Source organism: Saimiri boliviensis, chromosome 2 (assembly GCF_048565385.1).
Source record: "Saimiri boliviensis isolate mSaiBol1 chromosome 2, mSaiBol1.pri, whole genome shotgun sequence".
Taxonomy (NCBI): domain Eukaryota; kingdom Metazoa; phylum Chordata; class Mammalia; order Primates; family Cebidae; genus Saimiri; species Saimiri boliviensis.
In genome coordinates, this window is record NC_133450.1 from 38683017 (window position 1) to 38703463 (window position 20447).

At 44.6% G+C, this 20447-nt stretch overlaps 1 protein-coding gene across 3 annotated transcripts in view; it reads right to left on the reverse strand.

Moving 5' to 3' along the window:
• FNTB (farnesyltransferase, CAAX box, subunit beta) overlaps positions 1-20447 on the reverse strand; it is a 91534-nt gene that overhangs the window by 19630 nt on the left and 51457 nt on the right. For all 3 annotated transcript variants that reach the window (XM_074393117.1, XM_074393118.1, XM_003924430.4), the window contains 4 exons: positions 13699-13845; positions 13525-13608; positions 7742-7828; positions 530-659 (listed from right to left, as the gene is read on the reverse strand). In XM_074393117.1, the coding sequence (XP_074249218.1) occupies positions 530-659; positions 7742-7828; positions 13525-13608; positions 13699-13845 (448 nt within the window). The remainder of the gene's footprint in view (positions 1-529; positions 660-7741; positions 7829-13524; positions 13609-13698; positions 13846-20447) is intronic.

Below are 20447 nucleotides of genomic sequence, written 5' to 3' on the forward strand. Positions count from 1 at the left end.
GCTGACTGCTTTCTGAGCTTCTTCTGAATATTGGCCAGGAGCTTGGGGTCCAGATAGAAATGTTTTAGCTGCCTTCTCAATGCAATTAGCCAGCTCTGCCTAGACAACTCATTTAAATGCAGGTACTAAATGTTTACATAGTGCAGCAGGCAGTAAGTGTGGTTTCAAAATGCTGCAAAGCCCTTCTCGTAACTTTTCCTCTTAGGAGATTCTTTCGATAACACACAATAACCTCTAGTTCTACAACACTGAAGTATAAGGAAGGTACAGACATCTGGCACTGCTCACACCAGACGTCTGCAGGACAGTCTATGCAGTCTACACACTATTAAAAGTTCTAAGCAGGAAGACAGAAAGGCAGAAAGGGGAGCCAAGACAGAGCAGCTGCTCACTCCTTCCTCTGTGTTGGAACAGAGCTAACTCTGTTAGCCCTTCCCATAGCCAAACTCTCTTGAAGCCTGCGTGTCTGAGTACAATCACATCACAATGACCTGGGGCCTGGGAGGAGGATGGCTCGAAAGACACTTACTAACAAACTCTTCAAGTTCAAGGAACGTTCCTTCTTGAGGATTACCAGTGCGGCCAGGCCACAGAAGGTATAGCCACCGTGCGCTTCCATCCCTGGTACCCCACCAATGCCGCCTTCCCAGTTCTGACACCTGAGAAGAGATTGAGAAAAGCAGATTGAGTGGCGGGTGAGTGGACATACACAAGGACCATCCTGGGTGGCAGAGAAAGAGTTCACTCAGATTAAGGTGTGAGCCATCACAACTATGAGTGAAAAAAAAAAGATGCCAACTAATTAACTTTTGGAAATGTCTTCTCAAAAAAAAAAAAAAGAAGAAGTTGGGCCTGGTGGCTCCCATGTGTAATCCCAGCTGCTCAGGAGACTAAGGCAAGAAGATCACTTGAGGCCAGGAGTCCACGGCTGCAGTGAGCTATGATCATGCCACTGTGCTCCAGCCTGGGTGAACGAACGAGGCTAGATCTCTAAAAAAATAAGTACAATTAAAACTATAAAACGTTAAAAACCCAGACACTTAGAAACAGTCTGCTTGTATAAGAAACATAGTAATTCAAAGTATTACTCTTTGGGAAAAAGTTATAAAATCATATATATACAGGGTAATAACCATCAAGTTAAAATAAAATTGAAAAGTGATTGCTAATTCTGGTGATCCTTTATTTTTTAAACAGGGTCTAAACTCTGTTACCCAGGCTGACTACAGATCACGGCTCACTGCAGCCTCAACCTCCTAGACTCAGGTAATCCTCCCACCTCAGCCTCCCAAGTAGCTGGAATTGTGGGTGTGTGTCACCATACCCAGCCAAGTTTTTATATTTTTTGTAGAGATGGCACTTTGCCATGTTACCCAGACTGGTCTTGAACTTTGGCCTCAAGGAATCCTCCACCTCAGCGTCCCAAAATGCTGGGATTACAGGCATGAGCCACTGCACCTGGCCTCTGGTGATCTTTGAGAACAGGTCTACTGGCAATATTTTTCCTTTTTGTTCTACTCTTTCTTCAAAAAGTTTTTATAATGAATCTTTATACTATTCAAAAATAAATTTTTAAAAATTATAATTAGGCCAGGTGGCAATGGTAGAACCATGAGCCAAATAAATCTCTATTCTTTATAAGTTACCCAGCCTCAGGTATTCCTTTACAGTGATGCAAAATGGACTAACACAAGAAGGGTAAGAAATAACTGACTTAGCAGAATAAAGAAACCTTCCCTAGCCAAAGGGTAGGGGTGGGAGAGGGGCAGCAAAAAGCAAGGTGATCTGCTCCAATAAAAGGCTCCAAGATTAGAGATACAGGGTACCTCTGCAAAGCGGAATGCATCTGAACCAAGTTTGTTGGTTGCAAACCTATATAAGAATCAGAACTTTTAAGTCCCCTACTCAAAGCCAGCAGAAGATGGGAACTTTCTGAGGTTTAATCAAAAGGATCTGAATTCCAGATTCTCCAACAAGCTAAGAGAAGGAGAGAGCACTGTACCAAATGGGATTGAGAGTCAGTAATCTCAATACAATACCCCTAGCCCCATTCCCTTTGTGTATTTCACACAAGGCTCCCAGTTTCATACTCCAAGCCGGAATAGAGAAGATTCCTCTCTGAGGAAACCGATAAGCCCAAGGGAAAGAGCCTACAGATATTGCTTTGAGAATTCCCCAACGAATGGCTTGATCCTGCTGACCCTCACACAGAGCTCCCAGCAGCTTTTCACTGCTGGACCCTTAAACATGAACAGACAGCTGTAGAGTACCAGACGTTTGACCACAGTCTCTACTATGAAACAGGAGACCAAAACAAAAATAAATTGAAGAAAATAAGACAGAGAACAGAAGAAAACCTTTTAAAGTTGTATCTTTACATAAACTATTATATGAAGTTAAGACTACTGAAAGGATAAAATATCTGCAGAAAATAACAAGTATATAAAAAAGTAGTCAGGGAGTAAAACTGAGCTCTGGAAAACCAAAAATAGGATTACACAAATAAAAAGAAGAGGATTAGAAGCGAAATAGTAAGAGTATCTCTCAAAGTACAAGAAGAAGGATTAAGAGATGGAAACCAGGCAACACATTATTTTTAAAAGTCAGTCAATCAAATGTACTAATGGGATGTCATATTTTGGCTAGGTGCTGTGGCTCATGCCTGTAATCCCAGCACTTTGGGAGGCTGAGGTAGGCAGATCACCTGAGGTCTGAGGTCAGGAGTTCAAGACCAGCCTAGCCAACATGGTGAAACCCCATCTCTACTATGAATACAAAAACTAGCCAGCCATGGTGGTGGGAGCCTGTAATCTCAGCTACTCAGGAGGCTGAGGAAGGAGAATTGCTGGAACCCGGGAGGCAGAGATTCCAGTGAGCCAGGATTGTGCCATTGCACTCCAGTTCGGGCAACAACAGCAAGACTCTGTCTCAAAAAAAAAAAAAAAAAGAAAAAAAAGCAAACACAGAAAATGCAAGAGAAGAAATTATCAAAGAAATACTATAATGAAGTTTCTTGGTACTAAAGCCTATGTACTTCCAAACTGAGTGTCCAGCACAATGAATGAAAAATAATCCACATCAAGATTCATCGTCAAGTTTCTGAACAAGAATAAAGATTCCAGGCTGGGCACAGTGGCTCATGTCTGTAAATCCCAGTACTTTGGGAAGCCGAGGAGGGCAGATCACTTGAGGTCAGGAATTTGAGACCAGTCTGACCAACACGGTGAAACCCCATCTCTAGTAAAAATACAAAAAATAGCTGGGCATGGTGGCGGGCACCTGAGGTTGCAGTGAGCTGAGATTACGCCAGTGCACTCCAGGCTGCGTGACAGAGCAAGACTCCAACTCAGAAATAAGAAAACAAAAAGAATAAGCCTTAAAGGAGGACAGGATGGGGATGGAGAAAGAGACAGATGAAAAAAACAAAGAGAATTAGGAATCACAATGGCATTGGCAGGCAGTATAGCACAATGGAATCCACTTGATTTCTTTGTATTTCAGCTTAATATAAAATTTAAAAGCTGCCTGTGGTGGCTCACGCCTATAATCCCAGCACTCTGGAAGGATTGCTTGAGCTCAGGGGCTTAAGACCAGCCTGGGCAACATGTAGAAACCTCGTCTTTACTAAAAACACAAAAATTAGCCAGGTGCAGTGGCATGCGTCTGTAATCCTGGCTACTTGGAAAGCTGAGGCAGGAGGATCGTTTGAACCCAGGAGGTCAAGGCTGCAGTAAGCCAACAACATACCACTGCACCCCAGCCTGGATGACAAAGTGAGACCCTGTTTCAAAAAACAAAGAAATTAATAAAATTCAGTATCCCACCACTTGACATATAAGGAAACTATGACACAGAGCAGTGCAATAACTTGTCCAAGCATAAAGCTAATTAGAAATGGCAGGCTGGCTGGCCATGGTGGCTCACACCTGTAATTCCAGCACTTTGGGAGACTAAGGCAGGAAGACTGCTTGAAACCAGGAGTTCAAGACCAGCCTTGGCAACACAGTTCGACTCTGTCTTTACAAGAAATTTTTTTTTTTTTTTTTTTTTTTTGAGACGGAGTTTCGCTCTTGTTACCCAGGCTGGAGTGCAATGGCACGATCTCGGCTCACCGCACCTCCGCCTCCTGGGTTCAGGCAATTCTCCTGCCTCAGCCTCCTGAGTAGCTGGGATTACAGGCACGTGCCACCATGCCCAGCTAATTTTTTGTATTTTTAGTAGAGATGGGGTTTCACCATGTTGACCAGAATGGTCTCGATCTCTTGACCTCGTGATCCACCCGCCTCGGCCTCCCAAAGTGCTGGGATTACAGGCTTGAGCCACCGTGCCCGGCCACACAAGAAATTTTAATTAGCTAGGTGTCATGGTGTACACCTGTGGTCTCTGCTACTCAGGAGGCTGAGGTGGGAAGATTGCTTGAGCCCAAGGAGGTCAAGGCTGCAGTGAGCCGTGATCATATCACTGCAATCCAGCCTGGGCAACAGAGCGAGACCCTGTCTCAAAAAAAAAAAAGAAAAGAAAAGGCAGGCGCAGTGGCTCATACCTGTAATCCTTGCACTTTGGGAGGTCAAGGTGGGTGGATGGCCTGAGCCCAGGAATTCAAGCCCCACCTGGGCAACACAGACAGACCCCACCTCTACAAAAAAAAATTTTAAACATTAGCCAGTTATGGTGGCACGTGCCTGTTGTACCAGCTACTTGGGAGGCTGAGATGGGAGGATTGGCTGTGTCCGGGAGGTGGTGGCTGCATTATCGAGCTGTGATCACACCACTACAGTCCAGCCTATGCAAAAGATAAGACTGTCTCAAAAAAGAAAGAGAGAAAGAGAGAATGAACGAGAGATAAAGAGGAAGAAAGAAAGAAGAGGAGAAAAGAAGAGAGGAGAGGAGAATAGAAAACGGCAAAACGGGGCTTCAAAGCCAGGCTGTCAGAGTTCCGTGTCTAGTCAGTGCCTAACCAATCAACCCTCCTGCAAATGACAGCTGTACACTAAACAAAACACAAAAAAAAACAGCTTCCTGAGGGCTCAGCTGACTGAAAAAAGGCAGGCAGATTTTGGGGGAGTTTGAAACTTAGAAGAGAGAACAGCACACAATTAGTCCCTCCCTTCCCCCACAACTTTTTCTCTCTGGTTTGCCCTCAGGATGGCAGCTGTAGCCCAGGGCGGCAGCAGCAGGCCAGGGGTCAGGGGTCTGGGGCAGGCAGCCAACCCTCTAATGGGAAGCCAACCATCCTTCTGGCAGGAAGACGCAGGCTGCCAGAAACTGCAGAGGAATCCAGAAACAGGAAAGTCCAAGAAGAAAAACCCCAAATTCTGCGTTTAAACTCAGTTCAAGTTTCCACACACGTGCTGGGGAAACAAAGCAACTTCTAAGCAAGAACTGAGCTCTGAGCCACTGCAGGAGTGGCTGTTTGCAGCTTGAGTCTGGCCAAGCTGATTGCCTGCTAAACCGAAAACACCAACACCATTCGGGGCAACCCAACAGAATCCATACCGTTCTGTTATATGACACCTCCACCATCATTTCACAATGTCCAGGGTACAACACAACGCCACTCGGCACAGGAAGACTCATGGAGCTGACATGCCAACTCAGGACACACAGATGTGGAAATTCCCAGACAAGCAATTTAAAGCAGACATTATAATTACATACTTACCACAGCAAAGTGAAGAAAAATACACTCATAAAGAATAAAAAGATGGGAAATCTCAGCTGAGAAACACAAAATATAAATGAGAACCAAACACAGGCAGTGCCTACTCTCCAGCTGTCAACTATAGCTACCTTACATATTGAGCGTAACAGTCCTCAATAAACACTGGTAACTACCTTTATCAGCCTTATTAACAATGACATTGGAACCTAGAAGGTAACAAAGCAACGCTTACAAAACTCAGAAAGAATACAGTTTATACCATTTCCAATTTAGAAATCTCTAACCAAATAATCAAGTGTGAGATTAGAACACAGATAACACTCAAGATCTTAAAAATGCATCTCCAAGGTACCCTTTTTTTTGGGATCTGTTGGAGTACATGCTTCATGAAAATAAGAAAACCAAGAAAAAAGAGGACAGCAACTTCAATGAAGGAGAGAAGTGAAGTGAATTTCACGCTGAAAGGAAGCTTCGGGATGCCTGCTGTGCAGCAAGCTGAGAGCAATCTGTCCAGACCAAGCAGGAGGGCAGAGGACTCCAGGCGGGGCGACTCAAAATGCACGCACACACAGAGACAGGTTACCTGAAGGCTTTGACTGTGTTTAGAGTAATTTTTTATAGCTCTGACAGAAAATTTGGGAAGGAATTCATGATAAGTATATTCATGATATATCCATTAACTCCAGGACATTGAAAGTTACACAAAAAAAAGCAGATATGATTTCAACATATCATCTGGTATCACTGTAAATTATATTTACATGGTAATACATAACTATTTTGATAAAAATAAAAATTTTTTAACTAAAACAGTATCTCAGCTTGGCTATCATTCCATCATAATATGTTTCTCATATACCTTCTGCTTTTTAAAATTATGAAATATTTGAAGCATCCAGAAAAGTATAGCAAATAAAATATAGAACATACATGTATCTAATACCTAGCTTAGAATTAGTCATATACTAATTGTCATAACTAATTCAGGTCTTCATTGTTAACTATTACAGCTGAAGTCTCCTGTGTAGACTTATCTCATTTCCTTTGCTCTCCCCACAGCAAGAATCACCATGCTAAATTTGGTGTTTCATCTTTCCTATGTATGTTTTTATATTATTACCACATGATTCTTCTCAGAAACAACACAGAATTTTCTTGCATGTTTCAGATTTTAAGTAAATGTGCTAATCTGTAGAGTTTTGGGGCTTTCTTTGTATTTTCTTTTCATTCTTTTAACTCAACATAGAGATTTTTCCATATTGATCCACATAACTCTAGTTCATTCATTTTGACTGCTACATTATACACTGATGCAACTATACCACACTTACCCATCTCGTGCTTATAAGCACTGAATCTGTTTCCAGCTTTTTGCTTTTTTTTTTTTTTTTTTTTTTGAGATGGAGTTTCACTCTTGATGCCCAGGCTGGAATGCAATGCACAATCTTGGCTCACCACAACCTCTGCCTCCTGAGTTGAAGCAATTCTCCTGCCTAAGCCTCCCAAATAGCTGGGATTACAGGCATGCAGCACATGCCTGGCTAATTTTTGTATTTTTAGTAGAGATGGGGTTTCTTCATGTTGGTCAGGCTGGTCTTGAACTCCAGACCTCAGGTGATCCACCTGCCTCAGCCTTCCAAAGTGATGGGACTACAGGAGTGAGCCACCTTGCGCAGCACTTTTTGCTCGTATAAACAAGTCCTGTGCTCCTGTCTCCCGTGTGTGTGTGAGTTTCTGTAGGAGTGGAATGACTGGGTCCTACGCAAGGGCACCTTTGATATATTGTCAAATTGCTCTAAAAACTGGTTAAATCCATTCACTCTCACCAATATTGTTTACCAAGGTGTGTGTTTTTTTTTTTTAATCTTTGCCAATCTAAAATATAATATGGCATTAAAGAAAGTTTGGAAAAAGGAAGACAGTTTAAGTATTTTTAAAAAAATCATTAGATAAACCTAATGTATCTCCTGTGATTTTTGTATTCCCTTCCAAGTCCCTTTTCATTTTCTTTATTTTTCTGAAGTAGAGTCGTGACTGCCTGCTCTCCAAGAGGCCAGGAGAAATCCTGGCTTCTCTCACCTTGCTATCCATTCCGCAGTGCCCTCAAAGAGGTCTGGAGTGATGATGTTGGTCAGAGAGGCTACGGAGGCGGCACAGTATGCGCTTCTGGAAAGACAGAAATGGGAATCACATTAAGCTCTACGGAAGAGCTAATGAGGCTCGGTGAACTCCAAAGGCAAACTGCTCGCCCTGCCTAGTAAGCTGTAATCACCTCCTGTCCTCACTCCTGGCACACAGTCAGTCCTCCTGGGTCTCCAACTGAGAGGTGTGACATTGTATTTGGATAGAGTTGCTCACCGCATGGCTTCAGTGAAAGAACATGACATTCTATTCTCCCTACCTCCACATGGGCCAATCTACATCAGAGGAAATAACAGCCAGATCAATTCATGTCAAAAGTGAATTCAGCTCTTCTTTCAAAGATCTATAATGGTTGCTATAAATCAATGGTATCATACTTTCTTGATATGCTCATTCGTTCAGATGTTAGTACTGTTTCAGATCCAGGATTTCTGCCTACAGCCTGGACACATTAAAGATTCACTGTACTTTTTCTGTAACATATAAACTGCAAAACAGGCCACCAAACTGTAACAGACCAAACAAGGATAGGAATAGGTGAGTCCACTCCAATATACTCCTTAAACCTCTACAGAGAGAAAAGAGCCTGGATTTCAAACCCCTCCCTAGTACACACTCAGACACACCAGTTCAATGAAAAAGGTGCACATCTATTTGTTTTGTTTTTTGTTTTTGAGACAGGGTCTTGCTTTGTCACCCAGACTGGAGTGCAGTGGCACGATCTCAGCTCACTGCAACCTCCGCCTCCAAGTGATTCTCCTGCCTCAGCCTCCTGAGTACCTAGGATTACAGGCCCACGCCACCGTGCCTGGCTGATTTTTGCATTTTTAGTGGAGATGGGGTTTCACCATGCTGGCCAGGCTGGTTGCGAACTCCTGGCCTCAAGCAATCCACCCACCTCAGCCTCCCAAAGTGCTGGGATTATAGGCGTGAACCACCACGCCCAGCCTATTTTAAAAAATAATTATTATTATACTTGATTTGGAATCATTCTTGCCACTCCCTCCTCCCAGCCCTATTTCTTCTTGGAGCACATTTTATTTCAGCTTCTCCCTCTGTCATGGAATACATATACAGACTGCCTTCCCTTCCCCTCTATGGTTTTTTCAAATATCCAGCATGGGGAAGACAAAAATCACTAGTTTAATTTCTGCTCAAAAATCCTTTGCCTGGCCAGGTGCACACCTGTAATCCAAGCACTTTGGGAGGCTGAGACAGGTGGACCATTTGAGGTCAAGAGTTCCAGACCAGCCTGGCCAACATGGTGAGACCTTGCCTCTACTAAAAATATAAAAATTAGCTAGGCCTCATGTGTTTAAACAATTCTGCCTCAATCTCCCAAGTAGTTGGGACTACAGGCATGTGCCACCACGCCCAGCTAATTTTTGTATTTTTAGTAGAGACAGGGTTTCACCATATTGGCCAGGCTGGTCCCAAACTCCTGACCTTGTGATCTGCTCACCTGACCTCCCAAAGTGCTAGAATTACAGGCCTAAGCCACCGTGCCCAGCCCATCTTTTTTTTTTTTTTTTTTAAAGATAGGATCTCACTTTGTTGCCCAGGCTAGATGCAGTGGTGCTATCATGGCTCACTGCAAACTCGAACTCCTGGGCTCAACTGATCTTGCCTCAGCCTCCCAAGCAGCTGGGGCTACAGGTGCAGGCTACCACACCTGGCTAATATTTTTTTAAAATTTTGTAGAGACAGGGTCTTGCTACGCTGCCCAGGTTGGTCTTGAACTCCTGGCCTCAAGTGATTCTCTCATCTCAGCCTCTCATAGTGTTGAGATTACAGACATGAGCCACCATGCTCAGCCCTGGTTTCCATCTTGCTCAGTATAGAGATAACATGAAGCCAAATTTACTGAGGTATTCCAAAGAAGTCTCTGCAGAAGCTGCATGCATTATGATCCTACCAGCATTTTTGCCAGCCAAAGGCACAGTGGAGGTTTAGTTCCACCAGCAGGCACTGGGAGCGCAAAAGAGTCACATGTGCCAATGCCAAATGTGATCATCTACCATCAGCTAACTTTGAAGACCTGATCTAATTTCCTTGCAGTCGTGGGCCTCTTAAAGAGGCTCAAATGCATTTGCTCTTAAATACTATTGTGACTTCTGAAGTAGGAGGTGACCTATAATACAGTTTGCATCTCACAAGTGGGAGAACTAAGAAGTGATGACAGAAGACAGGAGTCCCAGGTCTCACACTGAGACAGGGAGGAAACAGGATACAACCTTTTCATGTATTTCCCCCCGCTTTCCCTCCACCCAGTCATCGCAGCTCTCAAATTTGTCCACTAACTTTCCAACCTTGCCGCCATCACCCAAATTCAAGCCTTATTCAGCCTGGAGTCTTCCTGGTCTCTCTCCCTCCAGCCCTGAAATCAGAGGGCTTTTATTGGAACACTACAATCCATTGCTGCACTTGGAGAACTTCTAAAAAAAAAACACAGATCAGATTATATCGCTCCCTTAAAACTCCTCAGAATAAACTCCAGACTCCATAGGAGATTTCAGGGCCTCTACGGTCTGTTCCCAGCCTGTCCCTCCAGCTCCACTGCTCCCCTGCCCAACAGGCCATCTATACTTCAACACTGAACTTGTCCTTCCTTGAACAACACATGCTCTCACATCAAACTTTTGCAAATGCTAGATCCCTGCCTCTACCTTATTATCCTCACAGAATGTTTCAGATTATATAACCTAGATTAGGAGGTCAGGAATAATGACTCCTTCCTTTCTTAAGAACTGAGAAAAAATGGTGCTTGCTATGAGTTCACTGTGGTTTGATTTTTTGCAGTACACTGGAGATAGAAACCCTTGAGTAGGCTCATCTCTGAAACTATCAGCAGTGTAACAGGGCAGAAAGATCATCCAGAGACTGCTGTCTACACCAGAAGGGCAACAAGCTAGTTTCCAGATGTCAAACTCTCCCCAGTCACTGCTGCTTCTCTCCAAGTCAAATTCACCCAAACAAGCACTCCTGAGGATTGGCTGATGCTTCCAGGCAAAGGACAATTAAAGAGGCGCCAAGTGAAAAATGATGGAATCGGGGTACTAGAAACCAGGCAAAGCAAGGAAAACGGATGCAATCTACTAGCTTTTCTCCATCATTCATATCTTTTTTTTTACTTTTTTTTTTTTTTTTTTTTTTTTTCTGAGACGGAGTTTCGCTCTTGTTACCCAGGCTGGAGTGCAATGGCGCGATCTCGGCTCACCACAACCTCCGCCTCCTGGGTTCAGGCAATTTTCCTGCCTCAGCCTCCCGAGTAGCTGGGATTACAGGCACGCGCCACCATGCCCAGCTAATTTTTTGTATTTTTAGTAGAGACGGGGTTTCACCATGTTGACCAGGTTGGTCTCGATCTCTCGACCTTGTGATCCACCCGCCTCGGCCTCCCAAAGTGCTGGGATTACAGGCTTGAGCCACCACGCCCGGCCCATCATTCATATCTTTAGTCCTTGACGTAAATAGAAAGCATGGGCATGAATGGCAGAGCGTCACCCAAAGAGCAAAGGTTGGAGAAGACTATGGCTACGGTGCTCTGCAGGGGAACCAATCTGTCTTACTGGAGAAGTTTCTTAGCATTTGTCTAGCACATATAAATAAAGAGCATAGAAAAAAAATTGGTGCTGAAATGAATAAGGTAGCAAGTAATCATAGCTGAAAAAGGCCTGATAAAATACCAAGATCCTGCTATGATTTGTTTGCTTTTGCCTAATAATCTTAGTAAGGTTTTTAAAGCTAAGTTTCAAGACTGTGCATATTTAGGGGGAATAGCTACACAACAGGAATGAAAATGTAGTGGCGACAAGGGGAATAAACTCTTTTAACATTTTCCTTAAGAAGAATCAATACATACTGCTTTACCTCACTAGTCCTACTGGCTTCACTAGTATATTCGGATCCAAATCTAATTTTTTGTTTGGATCAGACAAGTGAGAGATAGAAGAAGATCTTTAAAGGCCTTTGCAGGCTGATTACCCGCTATTATCTGTAATATATTTTATGCTCTACAATGTTCGTGTTTTTTTCCCCCCTATACTTTCAAACCAATGGTTAAGCCCAATGCTTAAGCCAGAATATTTACTTGTATAGAGGCAAACCCAATTACACACAGGCAGAAAGATGGCTTTGCTATAGAAACCTCACAAAATGTACTTCTCAAGTAAGTAAGAAAACGGCATAAAATCTCAATGAGCCACTGTCTTAGAGAAATGGCTTATTCAATGAATTCCTTGTATGCCTCATAAGTAATCTGCCAGGTGAGGAAGCAACTTGCTTGGAACATCAGACACTTACGGAGTAAAGTAATAACTTCGAACCAACTGGCACCAATCAGTTAATGCGGTTTTATTGCACCACACTCTTGGCCCACAAGGCTCTCTGCACCTCCCAGAAAAACTCTCGTGCCTCGGGAGGATCTCAGGTGTGAGACATTCTCATGATCATCAAATTCCCTCAGAAGGTATTTCCTGAGGCCCTGCTGGGCTTTCTCCTCCTCCTTATCCCAGAGAGGTGAAGGAATACATTACACCATACAGTTACTTATATTGTGGTATATCATTTTATACCAAACACATGTATTTTTAATTTCTAAAACAAAAGCATTTGTTTCTGTCTTATGTTTTGACATTTACATAAAATAAGCCAAGTGATAATGACACCCCAGGACACCTGTATTGTGGAGGGGGAGACGCCATAAGTGCCCAGGCAGGAGTCAGAAGCCTCAGCCTGTTCCCATATAAATAATGAATAAGAAAATAACTAGAGATATAACCATAGTAGTTATTCACAGGTGATCTTAGTTATTCATAGATAATCATTAAGACATATATACACACAACACACTCAGCATACTCTTTTCCTAATGCCTCTCAGGTCTTGAAGTGTGAACCTAAGGTGACATTGTGAAAGCCGTGACCCTAAGGCAAGATGCTTTATGCCCTGTCACACCCGTGTAAGGGCTGGAGACGTCGCAGATGTCTCCTTCCTCGGAGGAGCTAGGAGAAAACTCCACTCCCCCAAGCTCTTGCGGTGGGCCTGACGACTGTCAGGTAGACCTGCAGACATCAGGGGACTTAACTGTCTCTATGTGATGCTGTGCTTCAGTGGTCACGTTCCATGTCCACTTTCATGTTCCGCTTCTGCACCTGGTTCCTTTCTTAGAAGATATAATCAGTAAAAGTAACATAAATCTTAATGTCTTTGTTCTTTCTTGACAAGTATGGAAAAAGTGCCGACGCATTATGCTCCTTACCTCATCTTGTCTGCTTGAAAGTCCTGGGCCCCCATCCCTATGACACGTGATGCACTTGACCCTATCACTGACCACCAATGCCTCGCCCTACCTACCCTGAGCCCAGCTTTGTATTCAATAAAAGTCAGAGTAGCGGACACTCGGGGCCACTGCCGGACTCGGTGCTTTGGTTGGTAGTGGACCCTGGGCCCAAACTCTTTTTCTCTCGATCTCTGTCTTGTGTCTTATTTCCAGTTTCTCATCTCCGCACCAGTAGAGAGGGGCTCACAGGACCCTGTAGGGCTGGACCCTACACTGTATCACATCTGAATGATTCTGACGTGTCACTGACATGTCATCCTATGTGTCATTCTAAGACAAAGCAGCAGCTTCCCCAGGATGTTCCTTAGTCTTGGCGTCTCTAATGGCAGATGAGCTCTAGAGTCAACTGATATGGCAGCCTGTGCCAAACCCCACTCACCTCACGTCCACCTCACCTCCAACATGCATGAGAAAGGAGCCATCAGGTTGCTTCAGGGAGTACAAATACTGAAGAAGCTTCTCTCTGAGAAAGAGGCAGGAGAGGCAACAGTCAGTGCATGTCAGCAGGTGGGGAACTCCTCTGGGTTTCTGCCGCTGATAGCTTTCCCTGTACCTGTTAATGACGTCATAGGCCTCCTCGGTGCCAATGATGCACAGCGCATTAACTGCCGCATATGTGGGTGCAAGGTGGGGATACTGACCAGGGCCGCCTCCGAAGCCGCCTTCTGGGCTCTGACATAGCTCCAGGAACTGACACACACTAGGTACACAGCCAAAGGGCAAAAACAATGTCAGAGAGCATTAATGTCAAAACACCAAATTCCCACCAGATTCCATGCCTTTCCAATGATCCCCCCTGCCCCAAAAGTGGGGGAACCCCTCCTCCCACCTGCTGAATATAACCCCTCCTCAAAAGGGCTTTATTCTCTCCCCACCTATCATTATTGCCTCCTCCTCTGAGTTTCATTCTTAAGCACTTGTCTAGCCATGAAGCAAGGAACCCAGGCTGGGAAAAACCAGGCTTTCGTGGATATGGGGTAAGAGTCTCCCACACATCCTAAACAAACCTTTCCCATAGTTTCCACTCAACTCACTGCCCTGGACCTGTGGTACCAGCCTCCTCCTCCTTGCCTTTGGGAACCTCCCAGCCTTTGAATTTTGCTAAAACATGGTGTTCAACTGCTTGTTTCCACACTAACTATCCTAGTCAGGATCTATCACCTAGGCCTACCACGAACACGTCAAGAGAGGTCTTCTCACTCCCACTGCCGCCTGAGCCGCTGTGGGCCACTGATTTCTATTCCTTCCACCAGTAAGAAGCAAGCTTTATTTTTTTGTGGGGGACGGGGTTTCCCTCTGTCACCCAGGCTAAAGTGCATCTCAGCTCACTGCAGCATCTGCCTCCTAGGTTCAAGCAATCTTTTGCCTCACCCTCCCAAGTAGCTGGTATTACAGGTGTGTGCCATCACTCCCAGCCACTTTTTGTATTTTTACTAGAGATGAGGCTTCACCATATTGGCCAGGCTGGTCTCAAACTTCTGACCACATGTGATCCGCCTGCCACAGCCTCCGAAAGTGCTGGGATTATAGGCATGAGCCACCGCGCTCGGCCAAGAAACATGTTTTTAATGGGGCCCAACTCCATGGCTGGAAGAATAGACGAGAGGCAGGCTGCTCTCACGCTCACCTTAATTGCAGTAAACCTAAGAGAAGCTGCACTGACTCACCGTGAGAATGCCTCCCAGCCTGTGAGTTCTTGGAGAATTCTCCATATTTTTTTTTTTTTTGAGACGGAGTTTCGCTCTTGTTAACCCAGGCTGGAGTGCAATGGAGCGATCTCGGCTCACCGCAACCTCCGCCTCCTGGGTTCAGGCAATTCTCCTGCCTCAGCCTCCTGAGTAGCTGAGATTACAGGCACGTGCCACCATGCCCAGCTAATTTTTTGTATTTTTAGTAGAGACGGGGTTTCACCATGTTGACCAGGATGGTCTCGATCTCTCGACCTCGTGATCCACCCGCCTCGGCCTCCCAAAGTGCTGGGATTACAGGCTTGAGCCACCGCGCCCGGCCTTTTTTTATTTATTTATTTATTTTTTTTGAGACGGAGTTTTGCTCTTGTTACCCAGGCTGGAGTGCAATGGCACGATCTCAGCTCACCACAACCTCCGCCTCCCGGGTTCAAGCAATTCTCCTGCCTCAGCCTCCCAAGCTGGGATTACAGGCACGCACCACCATGCCCAGCTAATTTTTGTATTTTTAGTAGAGACGGGGTTTCACCATGTTGACCAGGATGGCCTCGATCTCTTGACCTCGTGATCCACCTGCCTCAGCCTCCCAAAGTGCTAGGATTACAGGCTTGAGCCACCGCGCCTGGCTGAATTCTCCATATTAATGCAAACAGGCTCCCACTCCCTCACTGAGGGGAGCTGTTTTCTGAGGGTTTGCTTCCAAACCTGGCATCAGGCTGTGCAGAAGTTACAGCCTTGCTTTAGGTGAAATCAAGAGAGTCGTATTATCAGTCCAGGGTCCTCTGAAGAGCACTAGAAAGGGTGCCCCAGGAAAGCCCTGGTTAGCAAGCTGTTTCTCCACAGCTCAGCTGGGTCACAGCCTTCCAGTCGCGAGAAACCTCCACTTAGAACAGGCGTCCCAAAACTTTTTCCACAGGGGGCCAGTTCACTGTCCCTCAGACCGTTGGAGGGCCGCCACATACTGTGCTCCTCTCACTGACCACAAATGAAAGAGGTGCCCCTTCCTGAAATGCAGCAGGGGGCCGGATAAATGGCCTCAGGGGGCCGCATGCGGCCAGCGGGCCGTAGTTTGGGGACGCCTAACTTAGAACAAGCAAACTGTCTTTGCAGTGTTCACGGGGCCTTCGTTCCTGGGTGCTTTCACCTCATTATTTCCTTGCTACTGCTGCCCCAGAAAGACCACGTAGCCTAGTTACTCTCCATGAAGACACAAGTTTATGACTATTTGCCAACATCACATTTAATTACTGTTGATTTCAGACTTCCCATTATCTGGGAAGGGAAAGCAAAAGCCAATGCTGCTGCCTTGCTCTGTGAGTCCTGAAATGTCACAGGTTGAAACAACACACACTTCTTTTTGGGCCTAAAATTTTACTGTGAGAAACACAAGGATTGAAACTGAAGTTGAAGACAATTACATGGCACTATAGTGCTGTTGTTGTTGTTGTTTTTGAGAGAGAGGGTCTTACTCTGTCTGCCAGGCTGCAGGGCAGTGGCACAATCACAGCTCACTACAGCCTCGACCTCCCCTGACTCAAGCTATCCTCACACCTCAGCCTCCCAAGTAGTTGGAACTACAGGCATACACCATCACACCTGGCTAATTTTTGTATTTTTTATAAAGATGGGGTTTCACCACGTTGCCCAGGCTGATCTTGAACTCCTGGGCTCAAGCAATCCTCCCACCTCAGACTCCGAAGCATTGGGATCACAGGCACAAGCCACCATGCCCAGCATGTGACACATTTTTAACAGCAGTTAATTTTTGTAGAGGACCTGAATTTGTTCCTTCTTCCAAATCAGCATCAATTCTTATGACATTTCCAATAAATAAATAGCTAATGAACTCATGCCCTAACAAAGGCTGGCTGCACTAGCATACCAAAAGCTTTCTGTACCACAAAGATAAAAGGTTTTAGCTGACACAAAACTTAACAGCACATTTTTTAAAAGAAAGAAAAAGAGTCACCTAATTATACACTCCTCCTTCCCCAGCTCCTAAGATAGAATCATGCCGAATGCAACACTACTGACCCTGTCACCTAAAGACTGGAATTAGTTAGGATCTGAATGTACCAGACACCTTAATATCATCACTGCATGCCAACCTCCCTCAGCTGACATGCTGCATCTGACTGGGGCTGTGGTAGTGGCTGGAGGTTGGGCTTCTCTTGATCTCAGACACTTCCGTATTACAGAACATTCTGATCAAAGCTTTCCAATATGGACTTTAAGGAACTGGCAAGTTGACCATGAGTTACCAGCTGTCATTAACAGACTTCTTCACAATTCTGAAAACCAAAATGTTAATGATACTTCTATCTATAAAAGAAAAAAAAAAAAAAAGGTTGCATGCGCCTGTAGTCCCAGCTACTCGGGAGGCTCAGGCAGGAGAATTGCTTGAACCGGGGAGGCCGAGGTTGCAGAGAGCCGAGATCGCCACTGCACTCCAGCCTGGCGCCTGGCAACAAAGGGAGACTCTGTTTCAAAAAAAAAAAAAAAAAAAAAAAAAAGCCAGGCATGGCAGCTCACACCTGTAATTCCAGCACTTTGGGAGGCCGAGGAGGAGGATCGCTTGAAGCCAGGAGTTTGAGACCAGCCTGGCCACCATAGTGAGACTCCAGCTCTACAAAAAATAAATTTTTTTTCCCACAAAGGTAGAGGGAGAAAAACTTATCATAGAGACAAGACATTCACCAACAAATAAACGACTACAAGCGAAAACATCAAACACCAAGTGGCATGTTTTGTGAAAAACAAGTATTCACAAAGTCATTCGTGTAGAAATATGACTGAAAGGTGTAACAGATCAATTTTCTTCAACGTTGGCAAGGTGTTTCATTCTAGAGTATGTGCCAATTGCCACCAAAGTGGGAAACTGTCTTCTACATCACAGATTTTCAGGCCCAAAATGTGTGCACCAGAATCTGTAGAAAGCTAATAAAGAATACAGAGACCAAGGCTTGCTGAGGCAGAAAGGATCCTGGGCCTCTGTATTTTTAAATAAATTCCCAGGTGATTCAGATACACGCAAAGTTTGAGCCATAGCGAGTCCTTGCTGTCCAACTAAAGTTACCTGGGGATGTTCTTAAAAATCCCAACACCCAGGCCAATTAAACCAGAATCACTATGGTGGGACCCAGATGGCAGATTTTTTTTAAAAACTCCCCATGTGACTCCAATGTTCAGCCGGTTATCAGTGCTTCTCAAACTTGAGTTGCACAGAAATCACCTGTGGACACTGTGAAGCTGCAGCTCGAATTCAGTAGAACTAGATGGGCCTGAGAGTCCTCATTTCTAGTAAGTTCCCAGGTGATGGCAATGTTCCTGGTCTGGGGAACCACATTTTGAGTAGCAATGAGATACATCTGTGCTGTCCAATGGGCTGCCACTACTAGCCACATGAGGCAATTTAAATTTTCAATTATTTAAAGTGGAAAATTCAGCTCTTCAGTCACACAAGCCACATTTCAAGTGCTCAACAGCTACCTGTGGCTAGCAGCGAATATAGAACATTTATAGAAATTTATAGACATCTATGGACATTTACAGAATATAATTTCCATTATCACAGCAGGTTCTACTGGACACCACCACTCTATCATTCCATCTTTAGAGAGTATGTAAATCCTGTAAGACAGTCAAGTTGAAAGCAGGGATCTCAGTGACTGCCTCTCAGCCTTATAAGGAGTTTACTGGGACTCTTAGGTGATGACTAAGGACTGATCTAAAAAGTGGTTGATTCTGGCCAGGCCTGGTGGCTCATGCCTATAATCCAGGCATCCCCAAACTTTTTACACAGGGGGCCAGTTCACTGTCCCTCAGACCGCTGGAGGGCCGCCACATACTGTGCTCCTCTCACTGACCACCAATGAAAGAGGTGCCCCTTTCTGAAGTGCGAAGGTGGGCCGGATAAACGGCCTCAGGGAGCCGCATGCAGCCCACGGGCCATAGTTTAGGGACGCCTGCTATAATCCCAGCACTTTGGCTGAGGCAGGAGGATCGCTTGAGCTCAGGAGTTTGAGGCCACCCTGGACAACATGGCAAAACCCAGTCTCTACAAAAAATACAAAAATTAGCCAGGCATGGTGGCCCATACCTGTAGCCCCAGCTACTCGGTAGGCTGAGGTGGGAGGACCACTGGAGCTTGGGGAGGTCCAGGGTGCAGTGAGCTGTTATTGTGCCCACTGCACGCTGGTCTGGGCAACAGAGTGAGAGACCCTGTCTCAATCAATCAATTAATCAATGTCGATTCTAAACACTGTCTTCAATTTGGATGGATTCAAAAGCATGTACAGTAAATAAGCATATAATGCAAAATGAATAGCAAAACAAATCAGAAGCCAATAAGAATAAAACAAATGAAATAGGTACAAATAGCAAGAATAATGCTTACAGATAGCGGGGTGGGGGATGGGTAAGGCACATTAAATAGAAGATGGGAAATGACTAGCAACATTTCAGGAAAAGACCAGCAATGAGGGTTCATGAGTTGTGAAAAGCAACAATAAAAATGCTTGTTAAAAGCAACATAAACATAGTATTAGTCAGAACTGTATCTGGCTTTAGCTTCCATTTTCCACCTCAAAGGGAATCCACATTAGAGTTGTAAAAAGAGCTAGATTTTTAAAGTATTTGGTTGGGTGTGGTGGCTGGTGCCTGTAATCCCTAGACTTTGGACTTTGGGAGGCCAAGGCAGGAGATCACTTAAGGCCAAGAGTTTTGAGACCAGCTTAGGCAACAGAGCAAGACTTTATCTCCATATTTAAAATAAAATCAATTCAGATAAAAGGCTTAATTTTTTTTTTTTTTTAGAAGGAGTCTCACTCTATTGTCAGGCTGGAATGCAGTGGTGCGATCTCGGCTCACTGCAATCTCCGCTTCCCAGGTTCAAGTGATTCCCTGGCCTCAGCCTCCCAAGCAGCTGAGACTACAGGTGCACACCACCATGCCCGACTAATTTTTTGTATTTTAGTAGAGATGGGGTTTCACCACATTGGCCAGGATGGTTTCCATTTCCTGACTTCATGATCTGCCCACCTCGGCCTCCCAAAGTGCTAGGATTACAGTCGTGAGCCACCACACCCAGCCTATAAAAACCTTAATATTACAGACAATCACAATGAGGAAGTTACCCAGCAAAATACCTTAAGTATATGAAGGATAATTACATAAACAATCTAGTAGGTAAAAACTGAGGCTAATTTGTAACAAGAAGTATTTAGGTTACATAAAAAACTTTAGCACTAGAGTACACTATCATGGACAGACTTAAGGCCTAGGATAAGTTATAAAGATTATAGCTGTGTTCTTCACAATTGGGCAGGTTTTAAAAAAAAGATTACAGCTTTGGAAATAGGAACAGTCATTCATGGGCAGAACAGCTTAGAGGGGATGCAAATGCAAGATGCATGAGCTGGTATGACATCAGGCTTCTTCTCATACTAACTGTAAACAGCTTCAGCTTGATATGGTGAAGGGGAAATCTTCCCTAGGTAGCGTACGACAATGAACAGGTGAAGACGGGCATCTCTTGTTGATTCTGGGTGGCCTGTGCCGCTCACAGAGTCAGACGTATTATTTGACCATTTATCAAGCGCTGGCAAGTCTCTAG